Source organism: Hemiscyllium ocellatum, chromosome 20 (genome assembly GCF_020745735.1).
Source record: "Hemiscyllium ocellatum isolate sHemOce1 chromosome 20, sHemOce1.pat.X.cur, whole genome shotgun sequence".
Classification (NCBI taxonomy): domain Eukaryota; kingdom Metazoa; phylum Chordata; class Chondrichthyes; order Orectolobiformes; family Hemiscylliidae; genus Hemiscyllium; species Hemiscyllium ocellatum.
The window spans coordinates 9,988,417-10,006,743 of record NC_083420.1 but is presented as its reverse complement, the minus strand read 5'-3'; the positions used below and the strand labels follow the sequence as shown (position 1 = coordinate 10,006,743).

The window sequence follows — 18,327 nt, the reverse complement described above, 5'->3', positions numbered from 1 at the left end:
GCCTGACCTGCTGTGCTTTAACCAGCAACACATTTTCAGCTCAGATAAAATATATTAGTACTTCTAAATGCCATGTTGTACCAGAACACCAATTGTTGGCTGTAGTTGTATGGGAAAAAAAATCTTCCTGTGTATTGGGCCAAGAAAAAACTTGATAGGTGTGGACAATGTCTGTTTAACCTGACGATTGAGAATTTGAAGAATTTGTAATTTTGTTTTCCAAACTGATTTAGGATGTTGATTTATTTTTGATAGCTGTCTGCAAGCGTTCGATGTTTCACAAAACCAGTAGAAACATTGGAGAGATCACTTGAGATAAGTCGACACAAGGGCAAAAAGAAACTGCAAAAAAGACCAAACTATAAGAATGTGGGTGAAGAGGATGAAGAGGAGAAGGGAATAGAAGAAAAGGAAGATGACACTGAGAAGCTGAAAGGTACAGAGTCTAGTGCAAAGGGCATCAAGACAAGTGGGGAGACTGAAGGTGAGTGTAGTACTGACTAAAAGACTGATAGCTCCCCTCACTTTCCTACAGTCCAGTGATTCAATATCTTTGCTGAGTGTCTTCAAACTTGCAGAGCCAAACTATTTTGAGAGTTTATAAAATTGAAGGAGGACCATAACATGTTGATCAAATCTGCAATAAAAATAGTAAATGCTGGAAATACTATCTGGCCTGCCATGTATTAGTGTGGAGTACAACAGAATTAGTTTCCTGTGACATTGTAGTCCTAAAACGTAAATTTGCAGATGGTGCCTGATCATTGACCATTTCTAGCCTTTTCTATTTGTATTTCAGATTCTCAGCATCTGCAGTTCAAATAGGGGCAATTTTGCGAGTAATTCACAGATGATAAAAGGTTAGGTAGCACTCTTGAATTCATCCATGCAATGCTGGCATAGAGGCCACTGTTTATTGCCTACATGTAATTAACCTTGAAGGAGAGCCACTTTCATGAGTACAATTCAGCAACTTGCTAAGCAGTTTGGCTCGACTATAGATGTGGCAAGTCACATATGAGCCAAATCAGGGAATGATGGCAGATTTACTTCCCTGAGGGACATGAGTAAACCAGATGGTTTATATAACAATCCATAGTTTTAGGGTCACTAGCTTTTTATTCCAGATTTATTTATTATTTGGTCTTAAATTCCTCAGTTGCCAGGTGGGACTTGAACTGATGTTTTCATAGCATTTACCTAGACTACTAGACTAGCCATCCACTAACATAGCCACCATATTACACTGCCTTAGCAGAATTGGATTCCACCACAATTAATAGTCATGGCTTTACATATCTTGAACTCTATAATTACCATTGAACTAGGGGATGAGGGGTGTAGGAGAACATGCCAAATGCAGCACCATCCGTACTTAAAAATAGAATACCAGCCTTGTGAAGCTACTACCCTGGTCTGCAGTTGTGTTAACCTCCTGAAACACATATAGTCAGTCGCCTGACTTTATGTTCTGTCTATGTGGAGTTTGCACGTTCTCGCTGTGTCTGCGTGGGTTTCCTCCAGGTGCTCTGGTTTCCTCCCACAGTCCAAAAATGTGCGGGTAGGTGAATTGACCATGCTAAATTGCCTGTAGTGTTAGGTAAGGGGCAAATGTAGGGGTAGGGGTCGGTGTGGACTTGTTGGGCCTAAGGGCCTGTTTCCACACTAAGTAATCTAATCTAACCTAATCAAAGCAATTCCATAACTAGCAGATCAGGTTACAGCTCTCTAGAGCTATCACGTAAACATTGGATGGTGTGGCAATTAACTAGGCAGAGGAAAATGCTCCATGAACATCCTTGAAATGGCCCAATGTGCCTGTGCAAAAGATGAACTGAATTATTTCTTAAGACCTTCATCTAGAAGCTTCAAATGGATGATCCATTTTGTTCTAAAGTTTCCTAAGGTACCTATCATCACAAAACCTATGAGTCTTGCTTACATCCCAGCTTAGTATTTAAGACTTAACTGCCAAACCTCCTTGGATCCCTGCCACACTGCTCTGGTACAACTACAGCACTGGCATCTACCTGACCCAAGAGGAAAAATTGCAGGAACACTCCGTTGCAGGCCTCATTTCAGACTTGGTTCAAACACATGGCTTGAGGTATTGTGTTTTAAAGCTGAATTGAAGGTGACTCTCTCAATATCAAAGCAGTGTTTGGCAAAGTCTAAATTCAAGGAGGCCCATCAAAATTGAAGTCAGTGGGACTGAGGGGGGTAAGCTCTGCATCAGATGAATTCATACCCAATGTGAAGATGATTGTGGTTGTTGGAGGACATTCACCTCAGTCCTAAGACATGGCTGAAGGAGCTACTTTCAGCCTAAACGTGTTATACAATCATCTCCCATTCAGTGTAAATTCAGAAGCTTGGTGATAATTGCCTAGTGTGCGAATACCATTTGAAAATCTTCCGAAAATGAAGTGGTTTATGCATGCATCTTTTTTAAGCTTAAAAAGTCTTGAAATTTGAATGAGTAAGGAAAGATACTGAGAAATTCTAAGGTGAATACAATGTCTAATATAGCAGACACCACCAAAGCATTGCTGATTTTAAGGAACTATAGTCACATGAATACCAAAGTCTGCAAGTTATGATGGCATCAGAAAAAGATGATATTAGAAAGTGAACACTGTCATGTAGATATGACCTGGGTATTGCTTTATCAAATTATTCAGTGACAGTATTTCACATTTCTGGAGTAGGCGGGACTTGAACTGAGCCTCTTAACTCAAAGGGAGGGACACTGCCATTGTGCTGCAAGAGCCCCTTATGATATACTTCCTTCAGTGTTGTAAATTCTTTCAAATACTTTGGATAAATCCACCTTTAAAGTTCAGCAGAAATCAGCCCAGCAGATTCTTAAAAATGAAACGCAATCATCAAATGTAACAATTTTGATCATTTAGCACCAGCATCATATTTAAATTGATAAAAGTCAACAATTCAATGCAGACATTAGTCTACAACAATTTGACCTTTTTTGTTTGTTGCTGTTCTTTAAAGTGATTCTGGCTTATTCAGTTTATACACAATACTTTTTCTCCTTTTGCTTGCGTTGACATTTAATACGTACTAATGCAAGGACAGACTTATGCTATGCTAATAAAATCCTGCCCAAATTGCTGCTATGTTCGATCCAAAGCACGTGTATGCCTGTAGAGGAATGTGTTAACAGAATCTAACTGTAACATATTTGCTAGAATTGTTTTGTCTTTTATTGATTTTAATTTCTCTCTAGTACTCCATAGATGATCTTTGTTTTCAATTACATTTCAAATATGTAGGGTGATGACTTTTCATGGACTGCGTTAGTGTAGAAACACTTCATTTGGCACACCCAAACCTGTGCAAGTGTTTTCCTTCCATGTGGGCACCCAGTTCAATTCCTCACCTTTCACTAAATCAAGCTCAATTTACAAACAGTGAATGCAAATGATCCGAGGCGTAGTGCTTTTGATTAGATTAGATCCCCAAACAGTATAGAAACAGGCCCTTCAGCCCAAACAAGTCCACACCGATCCTCCGAAGAGTAACCCACCTAGACTTATTTCCCTACACTTCCCTCTGACTAATGCACCTAACACTATGGGCAATTTAGTATGGCCAATTCACTTGACTTGCACATCTTTTGGAATGTGGGAGGAAACAGGAGCACCTGGAGGAAACTCACGCAGATATGGGAAGAATGTGCAAACTTCACACAGACAGTAGCCTAAACAGACTTTGATATGGAGTAAAGTAAGTATATACACAGGTCATTTTACTTGTGCAGGAAAGAGATGTTGGCATGCGTTGCATTAAAATAGTTTGTGCAATACTAGCAAATTTAGATCATAAAACAAGAAACTACAGGGAGTCGTGAGCACAGTTCAGACCATCATGCAAATCAGTCTTCCATTTATTGATTCTGCCTATACTTCCCACTGCCTTGGGAAAGCAGCCAACATAATCAGAAAGCCCTCCCATCCTGCTTATACTCTCTCACCCTCTTCTGTCAGGCAGAAGATACACACAAGTCTGGATATGTATGAACAGATTCAAGAACAATTTCTTCCCCACTCTTATCAGACTTTTGAATGGATCTCTCGAATGTTAATGTTGATCTCTCTCTCTCTCTCTCTCTCTCTCTCTCTCTGCCCCTTTTCTCTGCAGCTGAAACACTGTTCTGCTCTCTGTTCTGTTACCCTGATGTACTTTGTTTGGCATGATCTGTCTGTATCGCATGCAAAACACTTTTTGCTGTGTCTCTGTGCATATGACAACAATAAATCTAACTCAGATGCAGGGAAAGAAGTAGGCCATTCAAAGAGAACATGGCTAATTTGATTATCCTCCACTCCATTTCCTTGCTTTTTCCATATGAAAACTGTTTCTTACATGCTTTATAGGCAGACTGTCCGATACAAATGCATCAGGGTAACAATGCAAGACACAATGTTACAGCTACCAAGAAGGTGCAGTGAGAGATCAACATTAACATTTGAGGGGGCGGCACGGTGGCTCAGTGGTTAGCACTGCTGCCTCATAGTACCATGGACACGGGTTCAATTCCCGCCTCAGGCGACTGTGTGTGTGTGTTCTCCCTGAGTCTGTGTGGGTTTCCTCCCACAATCCAAAGATGTACAGGTCAGGTGAATTGGCCATGCTAAATTGTCCATAGTGTCAGGTGCATTAGTCAAGGGTAAATGTAGGGTCAGGGAATGGGTCTGGATGGGTTATTCTTTGCAGGGTCGGTGTGGACTTGTTGGGCCTAAGGAGTACTTTCCATACTGTAGGGAATCTAATATAATCAGGTCCAATAAAAAATCTGATAGTAGCACAGAAGAAGTTGTTCTTGAATCTTTTCATACGTGTATTCAAACTTCTATATCTTCTGCCCGATGGAAGAGAGTATAACCAGGGTGGGAGGGGGCCTTTAATTATGTGGTTGTTTTCCTAATGCAGCAAAAACCTCCCTATTTTAATATGAAATAACAACAATCCATTTGCTGTCCCTATACCCGTTGAACCGAATAACCTAGCTTTTTGTTTCATGCATAAAGATCCCCAAATTCATCTGTGCTGTTGTCTTTCTCTAGTTGATTGGTATTCAGCTCCTGTTTTTCATCTCAACGTGCATCACCTCCTTTTCCCACATTATATTCCATCTGCCAAGTTTTTGCCGACTGATAGTGTCTACCACATCCCCCTGTAATCTGTATCATCTGCAAACTTGGTAATAGGGCATTCACTTCCCTCATCCAAGTCATCAATATATTCTTAAGATCCTCTCCATGAAATTGCATATACTTTCTTAAGATATCCTCTTCCCTGTTTCCATATGTTACTTCAACCTGGTCTCCTACGTGAAGTCAGGAGGCAAACAGATTTGCGATTTCTCAGCAGATAATTTTGCTTTTCCTTCCACCTGTTGATAAAATGGGATTTTTTTTGGGGTGGCAATATATTTGGTTAGTTCTCTGCAGAGCAACAGTGTTCCCCTTTATGAAACCAGCTTATAATTCTCTATAACTGTTCTGAGCGTTTAGTCATAACAAGATCTGATTTCACCCAAAATGAGAAAGCAATTTCATGGTTTAAATGTTATTTTTGATATGAAGTAAAGGTGAAGAGAAGCATGACTGAAGTGAGGTGAACTTGACCTAGGTGCCCCGGGGAAAAATATATTGTTACAAGCCGTTGTACGTGGGCTGAAAGCCTTTGCCATTGCGAGGCATTGTATGCAGAGGTTGTCTTGATGAACATGGGCACCACACAAACCTGTGACTTGATGGGAATTTTGAAGCAAATATCTTAGCTCGTATTACAAATGGAACAATTTTGAAAGGCAAAACAGTAAAGAAACATAACATTTTTAATGCTGTCATGTTCTCCCCAGTCTAAATACAGCTTGTACCATTTTCTTCAAACAAGGTACAGTTCTTGGGGAGTTCAAAATAGTAAGATAAGGTGAGGGCTTGTTCAGTTATATTACCTCCAGTGTGACCTGGAGTGACAGCTAGATGCATATTTTTAGCTGTTGTGTCAGTTTTGTGAAGAACGTCTGGTTAGACCATTATTTACGATTCAATAGTGCATCATTCTGGCAGCCTTGAAGAGGGTAAAGTGAAGGGAACTTTGGAAGACCTGATCTGACACTCATTATGACCAAATCTTGTTTCCACTTGCTTTCAAATGTCTTTGTGCATCCACATTATTAACTACAATTGGATATGTAATTCTAAAGAGTTAGTTCGAAACATAAGCTTTCTAGGATTATTAGTAGGAGTGTATTTTCAGAGATCATCTAGAAACTCGCTCCTTTTTTAGTGCAATTAAAGTGCAAAACCTCATCTGAAGAACAGTATGCCCCTCAGGTGATTACCACCAATTACAGCAGTTAGTGGGTAACATTTAAATGCTGAAATATGACTGTAAGAATTGTCTCTAAAGTCTCTTAATGCATCCTTTGCCTATTGCCCGACATCATAAAATGATGAGAAAAAGCAGAGTTAACATTTTGGGTCCAGTGATTCTTCTTTAGAACCTTCTGAAAAAGGCCACTGGACCTGAAACATTAACTCTGCTTTCTCTCCATAGATGCTGCCAGATCTGCTGAGTTGTACCAGCAATTTACTGCATCTGCAATGCTTTTTATTCCTATAAAATGATCTATGGATGATTCTGTTCCTGAACCGAACATGTGCAGTTAAAATGGAAAACAGTTGAAGGACCACAAAGCTGTGAAACTATTTTTAGACGTGCTATATAGAGACTTAAATACTTTCTCAAGGCATGATTAGGTACAGAATAATTGTACAATTATGTGCATGTATTGCAATCATATGCAGTTGTACAATTCTACTGCAATCTGACACATTGCAACCTGCAATTTCTTTGCATTTTAATAATCCTATTCAAACAAATTGCTTGACCACTAATCATAATTCTACACTAATACTTAAGTAGTGAATATATCAATTTAATTATTACATTGATAGAGTACAACCTGGTTTAGAATGTTGATCAAATTGCTATTGTGGCTTACGAAACAAACTTTTTTGCATCTTCAAAATGGACATGTGCTAAAATGAACCGTAACCTTGGTACTTATTTCAAATGTAAATCTGGCCAGAAATGTATTCTGCTAAATTGATGATCCCTGATGACGGACTTCCCAACCTGGGAAAATCAATTTTCCTATATAACTTATAAAAATCTTGCTGGATGTTTTTGGATCATAGAGATGCAACAAGATAACCAAGTATTATTTATTCAACTTTGTGTCACAACCTTTATAGACCCAACTAAACCAATACTTTAAACCAAGAGCACATTTTATTTTGATTTGATTTGGGTGCACCCAGGTTTTACTATGTCTCACTGTTTTTGTGCTAATTGTTGTGGTTTGCTAAAACTAATAATTGAATTTACCTTGCCATAATATCTGGATTTTAAGGACTGTGGGGGAATTTCAGTCCAGATTTGTGATGGGGTTTGTGGGAAGGAAAAAGTTGGATTACTTTCATTTTCAGCCTCTTCACTGAAATTTACTTCTGCCTCCCAACAATTGTTGTCAGCGGTTCTTCAAGCCCTTAATTTTTTTTTAATTTACTGATTCAGTGATTCAAGTTGGCAAGTGAATCTGAAGGTACTGTTGATTTACTCTTCTTCAATATATTGGTTTAATAACTATAGCTGCATTAAGATTAGCTTTCATACCAAAGGACATTTCATCAGTGGCAGAGTTTTTGAAGGGAGTATTTTCTGAAGCCAAGATCTTCATTAAAAATCCCATCTGCATAAGATCTGCTCCTGCTCTATAACTGGTAGAATTTAAGCAAGCAATGCAGATATATTTGATGCTCTGTGATTGCTTCTTATCTGTGGAGAGGTGCTACTTCATAAAGATAGAACTGAAATTTGTATCAGATCATGAGAGTGATTCTGGCTAGAATCCTGCGTTGGCTGTTTGCTGAAGCTTTCATGAAAAGATACATGGCTACAGAAACCAGTAAAGCTCCTTCTATAATATGATACCATCTTCCCCATTTATCTGTTACAATTAAATAGCCAGTTACTTGGTTTTTATTTTAGATTTTCATGTTAATTTAAGACATTGTTTTGTAGACGGTCAAATTTGCAAATCTGAAAATCTGGTAATTGAAATTCATTAAAATCCCTTCCAGTTTATATTCCATGTTTATTTTTTCTGTTCTATATTTCTTTGCTTTGAATTCTGTCTTAAAAAATTACATTTTTTCAACTTCCTGTTCAAAAGTTCCATTGAATCTGAAATCTGAGAATGCGGTTGCTAATACCCATGATCTTGTAAAGGAACTCCAGATTTAAACTATTTGCAATTGAAACTAAACGTTATGCATGTCTTCTGTATGGGTTATTGCTGAATCACATGTAGAGCTATCCAGGTTCTAATTTTATTTTTACTTGTTGTTTAAATGCAATGAAGTGGCACCTAGGTAGGAAATTCACCATAACAAACCAGAATTGTCCATTCAAAACATTTTCATCTTTTAAAAATCCCTTTTTAATCATGTGATGCCAATGATGCCCTACTTTAGGAGTACAGCAGGTGTCGTTGCACCTAATTTGTGAACTTCAAGCAACACTTGTCCTTATTTCAATTAAATTCTCTTAATCCCTAGGGGGCATGCAACTGAGCGAATTAGTTACAATTTTATTTTAAAAAGTTCTTCAGTTTAAAAAAAATGTTCAGAAGTTAGAGCACAATATGTGACTATACATCTAAAATAAATATGTGTGGGCAGAACTGAAGGCTGTATTTCAGTCTTGCAGGTAATGGCAATAAATGGTTAGATCTTAGAGTGCCTTCAGGACTCTAAATTTATCTTGTAATTTCATACACAATGTGGTGTTTATTGTATAAGTAGAATTAATCCTCTCTGGCACTGCTGACCGTCAACCAGAGAATATCTTGTTCTATAATAGTGGAATTTAGTCCATGTGTCACTCAATGTATTAACAAACCACTGATATATGGTGACTGTAGATCAAAAGTCATTTTTGTTTTCATGTGGTAATTTTTATGGATTATGTTTGCAACTGAGTTTTCTGGGAAAATGGAGTTAGGTGCTTTGTTATTCCTAGAATGGTGAGCCTGCATGCATATTATTTTACCTACATATTTTTATTGCCATCGTTTTTAAGGCAAAAGATGCACAAAAGTATGAAGTATCTCCATCTCACTGCTACATATTACTTGAACTATTCCCTCTGTGCTACCAAATTTTAGTACTGTCCCCGCACTGTGTTTCATGCATTGTGTTCCAGATGCAATTCGATTGGTCAAACTATCAGTGTTCAAGCAAAACACACTTTATTTATACACGATAGTTAAAATACAACAAAAGAAGAAATTGGAATAACTTCATTGAAAAACTTAACAGAGTAGTTTATTATTTAACTCCTAAACAGTAACTGTTCCAATATAGTAATATCCCATAAAAACATCCTTGGCAAAGACAAATTCAGTAAAATAGATTGTCTCACATGCAATTCTCCAGTCCAGGACGAAAAATATCAAGAGAAAACGGTGTGTGTGTGTAGCGGGGAAAGATTTATTGCAGCTTCCAAAACCCCAAGAACTGAAAAACTAAAACTAAAAGGCCTCATTCTGTGGGAGTTTGACCCCACCCATTCAAGCTGCATCTATTGTTCTAATGTTTTTGAAAAAAAATCCCAAAAGCCTCCTGCTACTGAAAGGCTTGGAACAGACCACTTGGCACCTTTGTCTCAACTGTTTTTTTTTAAAAAAGGACAAAATACACCTTTTAAAGCCATTGTACTGTCACACCTTGTGGGTGGTCACCTCACTGCCAAGAATACCACTTGCAAATTTTTAGCTTAGTTGCTCATTTTTGGTGGAATGGAACAAACTGGTTATGTCAAAGTCTTTTGGATGTAGTGATAAAGCTGCAGCCTAGCTAATATCTTGCGTTGACTTTTATCATCAAATCAAAAAAATCTTCAGAGTTTGCTGAATGCATCAAGAAGCCAACATGTGTATCAGTTTAAGAAGGTTAAAAAACTGAAAAAAAGACTTTCTGCTATTGGGGGGAGGATCTGCATTTATTGAAGGTAAGTGATTATACATTTGCAAACTGCAGTAATCTAAAGCAAACCCATAGGAATACATTCAGCTAGCATGGACAAGCTTAGGTTGATACAACAGTCAAGTGTTCGACAGCTTGATTGTTCAAAAGCAAAGTTGTGGTCTAAAGGAAGTTGGGAGGAGTCACCAGATAATTGATATTCAGCCTAAGTGAGGTCAAGGTTCTTCCATCATGTGGTAACAGTTCTCTGTCAGAAAATTTGATCCTTTCAAGGATTGGAACTTATGATTTTAAAAAGCAAATTATGTTGCCATGTTAGAGTTATTTCATTGTGATGTAAAATAGACTTGTGTTTAGTCTACTGGACAATTCTTAAAACAGAACCTCTTCAAATAATTTATTCATATCAGTCTAGAGTTCTCCTTAGTTCACTGATTACCCATGTATTATCTATGGAACATGTTTCTTGTTATGCATTTTTCACATAATAAGTATTCATTAAACAATGTATTTGAAAAGCTCCCTGGAGACTGCATGTAGCAGAGTATTTTTTCTTTAAATTGCTCAGTTATCAAATACTTAAAACCAGTGAAAGTCTGTTTGCTCATAAACATTTCATTATCAGCACTATTTAAGGAGCACTAAGCTGACCTTTCACAATTAGCTAATCTTCAGTTTATTTTCAGTGTATTGCTATCGATTTTCAAATCATCTATTTAGTATAGACTACATCATGATTTGAGAATCTTTTTTGTTTTTAATACTGACACTTGGGGGGAAAAGATGTTGGTGCCAAATAAGTCATGACTGGTTTGGATATCTCTGGCACAAAGTAATTAGTTTCAGAGTCATAATTGTTTTAAAAGTTTTATTCTTTTCCTACTATTCTAAGAAATTGAGATGGTTATAATGGAACGATGCAAGATTTCAGGCCCCCAGCAAGTATGTTTGACTGAACAAAATACAACAGATGAAGAGAAAACAGCGGCTGCCTCGAGGGTTGATAATCCAAAAAGAAGGTAAGCTTAGTTTTATATTTATGAAGTGAAGGTCACTCGCAATCAAAGGGGAGGTGGTGTCATTAAAACAAACCATGACTATAGGGAACTGTGCAAAACATTGGATTAAAGGCACTTTGGAGGTGCCCACTCTTGGCCTCCAGTGGTGTCTCTTATAAGAGTATGGTATACCATTCAAGATTTCTCAATATGCAACTTCATTTTGAAATTTTCATTTCAGTTCATTTTGTGAAGCAATGTTCATTGTTAACCCAGGCTGCAACAACATCAGCACGTAATTGTACAAGCACTTGAACACAGAAAAGTATCACTGCGTGCATTTGTCAAACCATACTTGACAGTGTCACTTTAGACTAAAAACTTAGCCAATGAGTTAGGCTTTTGAAGATTAAGGAGAAGCCAGAAGATTTCTCAGTGTCATTGAGAGTTTAAATAAGCATAGTGGGGATGGGGGGAGAATCAGAGCAGTAAGTCAGCAAATGAAATGACCAAGGAGGTGTTAGACAGTAAGAGAGGAAGAACAGACAGGGAGAGATTGCTGACCCTGGCTGGATTAGTGGCATTTGTTTTCATGTGAAAAGTACAACAAGAAAGGCAGATGAACTTAGAGCTTGGGTTTGTACATATAACTATGATGTTGTACTGATCACTGAGACTTGGTTGAGAGAGGGACAAGACTGGCAGCTAAAAGTTCTGAAATTTAAATGGTTCAGTCGAGTTGGAGAGGGATGTAAATGAGGTGGGGGATTGCATTACTGATTAGGGAGAATAACATAGCTGTAATGAGGGAGGACACTTTGGAAGGCTCATCCAATGAGGCTATATGGGGAGAGCTCAGGAATAGGAAGGGTGCACTCACTTTGGGGGTTTGCTACAGGCCTCCCAACAGATATGCAGATGATGGGCTGTTGTAATTTTAACTTGCCCTGTATTGACTAGAGCTCCCTTAGTGCCAGGGGGGTTGGATGGGAAGTAATTTGTAGATGTGTCCAGGAGGGTTTCTTGAAGCAATATGTAAATAATGATGTAACCAGGGAAGGGGCTGTACTAGACCTGGTATTGGTAAATGAACACGGCCAGGTGACTGAAGTTTCGATGGGCAGCATTTCAGGAGCAGTGGTCATAATACTGTAAGTTTCAAGTTACTTGTGGATAAGGTTAAGAGTAGTACTAAACTGGGGGAAGGCTAACTACAATAGTGTTAGGCAAGAACGAGAGAGTGAAGATTGGGGCCAGCTGTTTGAGGATAAGTCCACATCTGTCATGTCAGAATCTTCTAAAGGCCAGTTAAAAAGAGTTCAGAACCAGTATGTTCCTGTGAAAAATGAGGGATAAGGATGGGAAGATTCAAAAACCTTAGATGGTGAATTTAATCAAAAAGGAAAAGGGGACATGCATAAGGTTTAGGAAATTGAAGACAGAAGAATCCTTCGAAGAATATAAAGAAAGGAAAGAATTTAAACAAGGAGTTTGAAGGGATAAAAAGGGTTATGAAATATCTTTGCCAAAGAGGATTAAGGAAATCCCAAGGTAGCTGTGGAAAGGGTAGGTCCACGAAAGGAGAGAATTTATGATGAGCCGGAGCAAATTATGAACTATGATAATGAAGTGTTCTCTTTTAGATGTATAATGTGTACAGTAGATATTAAAGAATAACATTAAAGAGATGTAGAGCCCAGGTAAATATTTGTTGAGCACAACTATTTGTTATGACGATAAATAAATGCTTTTTAACACTGCTGGGTACATTGTTCTCCCAAACAGTAGAAATGGAAAGGCAACAAATTCTAAATATTTGGAGGCTAAAACAAGAATGGAACGTTGCATAATCAGTTTGCATGATTGTTCTCTCTACATGTGTTGATCAGTAACATTGGTTCATGGCCCTTGCTTGGTATAACATGATCGTTCCTGTGGATAGATTACAATTGATGTGTGTTTTAGTGTTTGTTTTTTTTAATGGTGCATTTGTTGTGAACACAGCCACTGTATTGTGCATTGGCCATGTATGTGCAGCAACATAGGTTTTATAAAGCAACAAAATGGCAGCTGCCACAGACTTTGTCTGTATTTCATATTGTTTCTGGAGCTGCTTTTCTAGTTGCTGCTTCCGCCCGGTCAAAATCTCACTGATTGTGGATCCAACAAATCTGAGACTGTGCAACATCGTTGCTTGCACACTGCGCATGTTCTGAATGATGTTGGGAACTCTGCCTGTGCGCTACCATCCACTATGGTGGATGATGGCAGGCAAGGGGTACACCTGTTTAACCCATGCTCTTTCTCAATCTCCTTCCTGTATTGACATGGTGGGTGCCAACTGCATGTGCACAGGTGCTGATGTCATTGTGCATGAAATATGGTGACATTATCACATGTATAACCAAGTTCCTGCAGCCTGTTGTGACCAGTAATGTCACAGTCCATCTCTGTGCGTATGCAAGTAACAATTTTAGCAATCCAGAATAATCACCCCATATTTTCATAATTTGTGAATAAAACCTTATGTGAAACAAGCTGAAACTGAAAAGTCTGACATTATATTTTTACATGACAATATGCTAAAATCAATTAATTGCCCAACAGACTACATAATGTCTGTGCCCAATGTTGGGTATATTTCCAGTTCTGATCATTAAAATTCTAATACACTTTATACCAAAAGCAGTTTGAGAAATGGGAGTTGGGATTCACCTCTACAAAATTTTGCATCATCAATTAATTTAATACCTTATGTCTGCTTGTTTTCTTCATTTTCAACTCTGCAGACCATTCCTAGATATGGTGTACAATGCACTGGAGTGCTCGGAAGATGATTATTATGCACTTTTTGTGTTATGCCTTCTTTTTGCAATGTCTCACAACAAAGGTTAGTCTTGTTTTAAAATTCATACTGAATTCATATGTACAACAGCTATTAAGAAAACATGGTATTCCCTAAATGCTTAAATTCAGCGTACATGTGTATTCTGATCCTTGTTATAATGCTGGGGCATTTGAAATAGGAAGGGTTCACTGTGTTTATTGCTTTTTCCAAGTAGTTGTTTCTCTATGACTGCTTCCAAGTCATTTCCTTCAGGTTGACTGTTACATTTCAGAAAATGCAAAGGGGTATCTATTGATATCCAGGAATACTTTTAATTAATATTGCAGGAAAATAATTCTGTGACAGTTTCCAAACTGTTGAAATTTCAAAATAGAGGATAGTTTTCACAAAATTGGGCATGCAGAATGAGATTGAAAATGTGGTCATGGTTTGATACTTATAGACCCAAAGAGATTGCATGAAGTAGTTACTTGACGATCGGTGACTCTACTCATTGAGCTACGTATTATTTGTATTTTGAATGTTGAGCTGTCTCCCAAGTCCGAAAAGTGAAGAACAAGCAGGGCACACACACAGAATAGTGCTGCCTACCATATTATATAAAGGCAAGCAAGCTTTGTGATTGTTGAAAATACTTTTTGTAACTTAATCTTATTAGGTATAGACCCAGTTTTGTTGGAAAAAATCCAAGTTCCTTCAGAACAAGCTGAGGAGAAGAGCTCATACAGTCACGTACTGGCAGAAAGATTAATTAAGATCATGAACCAAGCAACGCACGCTGGTAAGAATTTCTTAATATGTAACCACGTATTTGTGTATGGGTATCTGTTTTTATGAGAATTAAAAATCTCACAGCACAACTTTGTAGTCCATCGGGTTTATTTGGAAGTACGAGCTTTCGGAGCACTGCTCCTTCATCAGGTAGCTATGGAGCAGGACCATAAGACAGAATTTACAGAAAAAGATTAGAGTCCTGCAACTGAAATGATGAAATGAACAAACTTAGATTGCTGTTAAATCTTTCATCTTTTAGAATGGATTGGAGGTTTTGGTTCATTAATATACCACCACAGAACTACGTTTAAGTCATTCGCAAGATAACTTAAGGTTTTCTTAAAAAAGTGACTTCTCAGCTCAGGCAATGCATTAAAGGTGTGAGGTTAGATTCTGTCTGTATCTTGAGTAAACTGGTTCTATTTCCCAAGTAGATTTGCATGGATTGACTGCCTGTAGGTTGTGCACTTTTTGAGCAAAATAGAATGTACCTGCAAATATAATTCTGCAAATGTCACCTTTTTTTATAAAACCTTAAGTTATCTTGAGAATGTGACTTAAAAGATGTTCTGGAGTTTACATATTAATGAACCAAAACCTGCAAACCATTCTAAAAGATGAAAGACTTAGCAACAATCTAGGTTTGTTCAATATATCATTTCAGTTGTATGACACTGCAATCTTTTGCTATAAATTCTGTGTCTTACGGTCCTGTTTCACAACTACCTGATGAAGGAGTGGCGCACTGAAATCTAGGGCTTCGAAATAAACCTGTTGGACCAAAGTCTGGCGTTGTGTGATTTTTAACTTTGTCCACTCCAGTCCACTGGGTCCTCCACTCCATTAGAATTATAAGCAGAATACATGTCACCATTTGTTCGGTGTCATCATTCATTGTGTTACCATGTCAAAAATCTGCAACTTCCTTTCTAATATGTGTGTTTACACTGCATTCACAGCAAAGGTTTAAGAAGGCGGCTTACTACCAACCTACCAAGGACAGTTTTCTGTCATTTATATAAATTACTTAGATGTGAACATAGGCGATATAGTTAGTAATGGGTGTAGGTTTGCTCACTGAGCTGTTGGTTTGATAGCCAGATGTTTCATTACCTGGCTAGGTAACATCATCAGTGGTGACCTCCAAGTGAAGCAAAGCTGTTGTCTCCTGCAGGAGACAACAGCTTCACTTCACTTGGAGGTCGCCACTGATGGTGTTACCTAGCCAGGTAATGAAACGTCTGGCTATCAAACCAACAGCTCAGCGAGCAAACCTACACCCTAAACCTCCACCTGAGCTACAAACCTTCACAAACCTTGCATATAGTTAGTAAGTTTGCAGATGACACCAAAATTAGAGATGTAGTGGAGAGCAAAGAAATTTACCTCTGAGTACAACAGGATGTTGATCAGGTGGGCCAAGGTGTGGCAAATTAAGTTTAATTTAGGTAAATATGAGGTGCTGCATTTTGCAAATCAGGGCAGGTATTATACACTTAATGGTAAGGTCCTGGGGAGTGTTGCTGAACAAAGATAAGATGGTGAAGAAGGTGTTTGATATGCTCTCCTTTATTGGTCAGTGTTGAGTACCGGAGTTGGGAGATCATGCTGTGTCTGTAAAGGACATTGGTAAGGCCACTTTTGGAATATTGTGTGCAATTCTGGTCTCTCTCCTATAGGAAGGATGTTGTGAAACTTGAAAGGGCTTGCCAGAGTTAGAGGTTTTGAGCTATAGGGAGAGGCTGTGGTGACGTGTTAGATGTCTATAAAATCACGAGGGACATGGATAGGGTAAATAGACAAGGTCTTTCCTATGGTGGAGGAGTCCAGAACTAGAAGGAATAGGCTTAGGGTGAGGGAGGAAAGATTTTTAAAAGGGACCTAAGGGGCAACTTTATCACACAGAGGGTGATGCATGTACAAAATGAGCTGCCAGAGGAAGTGATGGAGGCTGGTACAATTACAGCAGTTAAAAGGCATCTGGATGGGTATATGAATAGGAAGGGTTTAGAGGGATATGGGTCAAGTCCATGTGTGACTAAATTAATTTTGGATATCTGGTTGGCATGGATGAAGGAACTAAAGGGTCTGTTTTCGTGCTGTACATCTGAGTCAATGACTGTTAGGGATGGCAACAAATAATGTCCTTGCTAGTGTTGTACCCATTCCATGAAAGAATTTTCAAAAAACATTTGACAGTGGGCGGCACGGTGGCTCAGTGGTTAGCACTGCTGCCTCACAGCGCCAGAGACCCGGTTCAATTCCTGCCTCAGGCAACTATCTGTGTGGAGTTTGCATACTCTCCCAGTGTCTGCATGGGTTTGCGCTCCAGTTTCCTCCCACAGTCCAAAGATGTGCAGGTTAGGTGAACTGGCCATGCTAAATTGTCTGTAGTGTTAGGTGAAGGGGTAAATGTAGGGGAATGGGTCTGGGTGGATTGCTCTTTGGAGGGTTGGTATGGACTTGTTGGCCCTAAGGGCCTGTTACCATACTGTAAATAATCTAATCTAATCATTAAAGTTGCAGTACTCAACAGTGTAGGAAATATAATTGGAATTGACCGATATAAAAGGATTCTGGGAGAGTTTGTGGAAATTAGAGCAGTTCCCAGCATTGTGCTGTGTAGTGCTTTTTTAAATATAGAAACAGAAATTGTTTCTGGCAGCATCTGTGGAGGTAAATCAGAATTAACGTTTTGGGTCCAGTGACCCTTCCTGTCTTCACTTTTGTGTTCATTACTACAGACATTTGTTGCCGAATTGTTGCCATATTGTTCAGTCATGTTTAAGCCCTGTTTTAAAGCAGAAAGGAGGAAACTAATTTGTGGCTGAGCATATTGCTTTGAAGCAAAAATGTGTGATTGAAGAATATCAGCTTGAATTCTCAAGGATCTTGCTGAGTCTCAAACAAGGCAAGGGCTTTAATTGTATGGATTTCCACAGACAGCCTTTTCCAAAAAAAAATCTATGCTGGTGTAAGCAGTTTTATTGCAGAAACATTCTGCATGGGGGCAGACTCGTTAGATATCTGTCCTAAGGACAGAGCATGTGTTGGTTCAAATGTCATTAAAAATGATATGAAGCCTGGGCCAGGCATCTTTACGAGAAAATCATGTAGTATTGCAGTACAACCAAAAGAGCAAAGGGCGTGCAGTGTGTGTGTTTTTATTTTATTGAAAGGTTGCACTGCAGTGGCTTTAGATTAGATTAGATTAGACTTGCAGTGTGGAAACAGGCCCTTCGGCCCAACAAGTCCACACCGACCCGCCGAAGCGCAACCCACCCATACCCTTACATTTACCCCTACCTAACACTACGGGCAATTTAGCATGGCCAATTCACCTGACCCGCACATCTTTGGACTGTGGGAGGAAACCGGAGCACCGGGAGGAAACCCACGCAGACACGGGGAGAACGTGCAAACTCCACACAAGTCAGTCGCCTGAGTCGGTAAATGAACCTGGGTCTCAGGCGCTGTGAGGCAGCAGTGCTAACCACTGTGCTACCTTTAATCTGTTAAAACTCTCCATATAGTTAGTTGTTTATTTTTGTGAATGTCAAAGTAAAAGATGTTTGTGCTGGGACTTCTTCAGGCCCAAAAAAGAGTGATATTGCAATGTTCCTCTGTT

At 38.7% G+C, this 18,327-nt stretch overlaps 1 protein-coding gene across 1 annotated transcript in view; it reads left to right on the top strand.

Annotated features, from left to right (window-relative positions):
- clec16a (C-type lectin domain containing 16A) overlaps positions 1 to 18,327 on the top strand; it is a 269,043-nt gene that overhangs the window by 94,457 nt on the left and 156,259 nt on the right. Inside the window, exons 11-14 of the mRNA XM_060840490.1 lie at positions 256 to 484; positions 10,972 to 11,098; positions 13,867 to 13,967; positions 14,584 to 14,706. Coding sequence (XP_060696473.1) covers positions 256 to 484; positions 10,972 to 11,098; positions 13,867 to 13,967; positions 14,584 to 14,706 — 580 coding nt within the window. The remainder of the gene's footprint in view (positions 1 to 255; positions 485 to 10,971; positions 11,099 to 13,866; positions 13,968 to 14,583; positions 14,707 to 18,327) is intronic.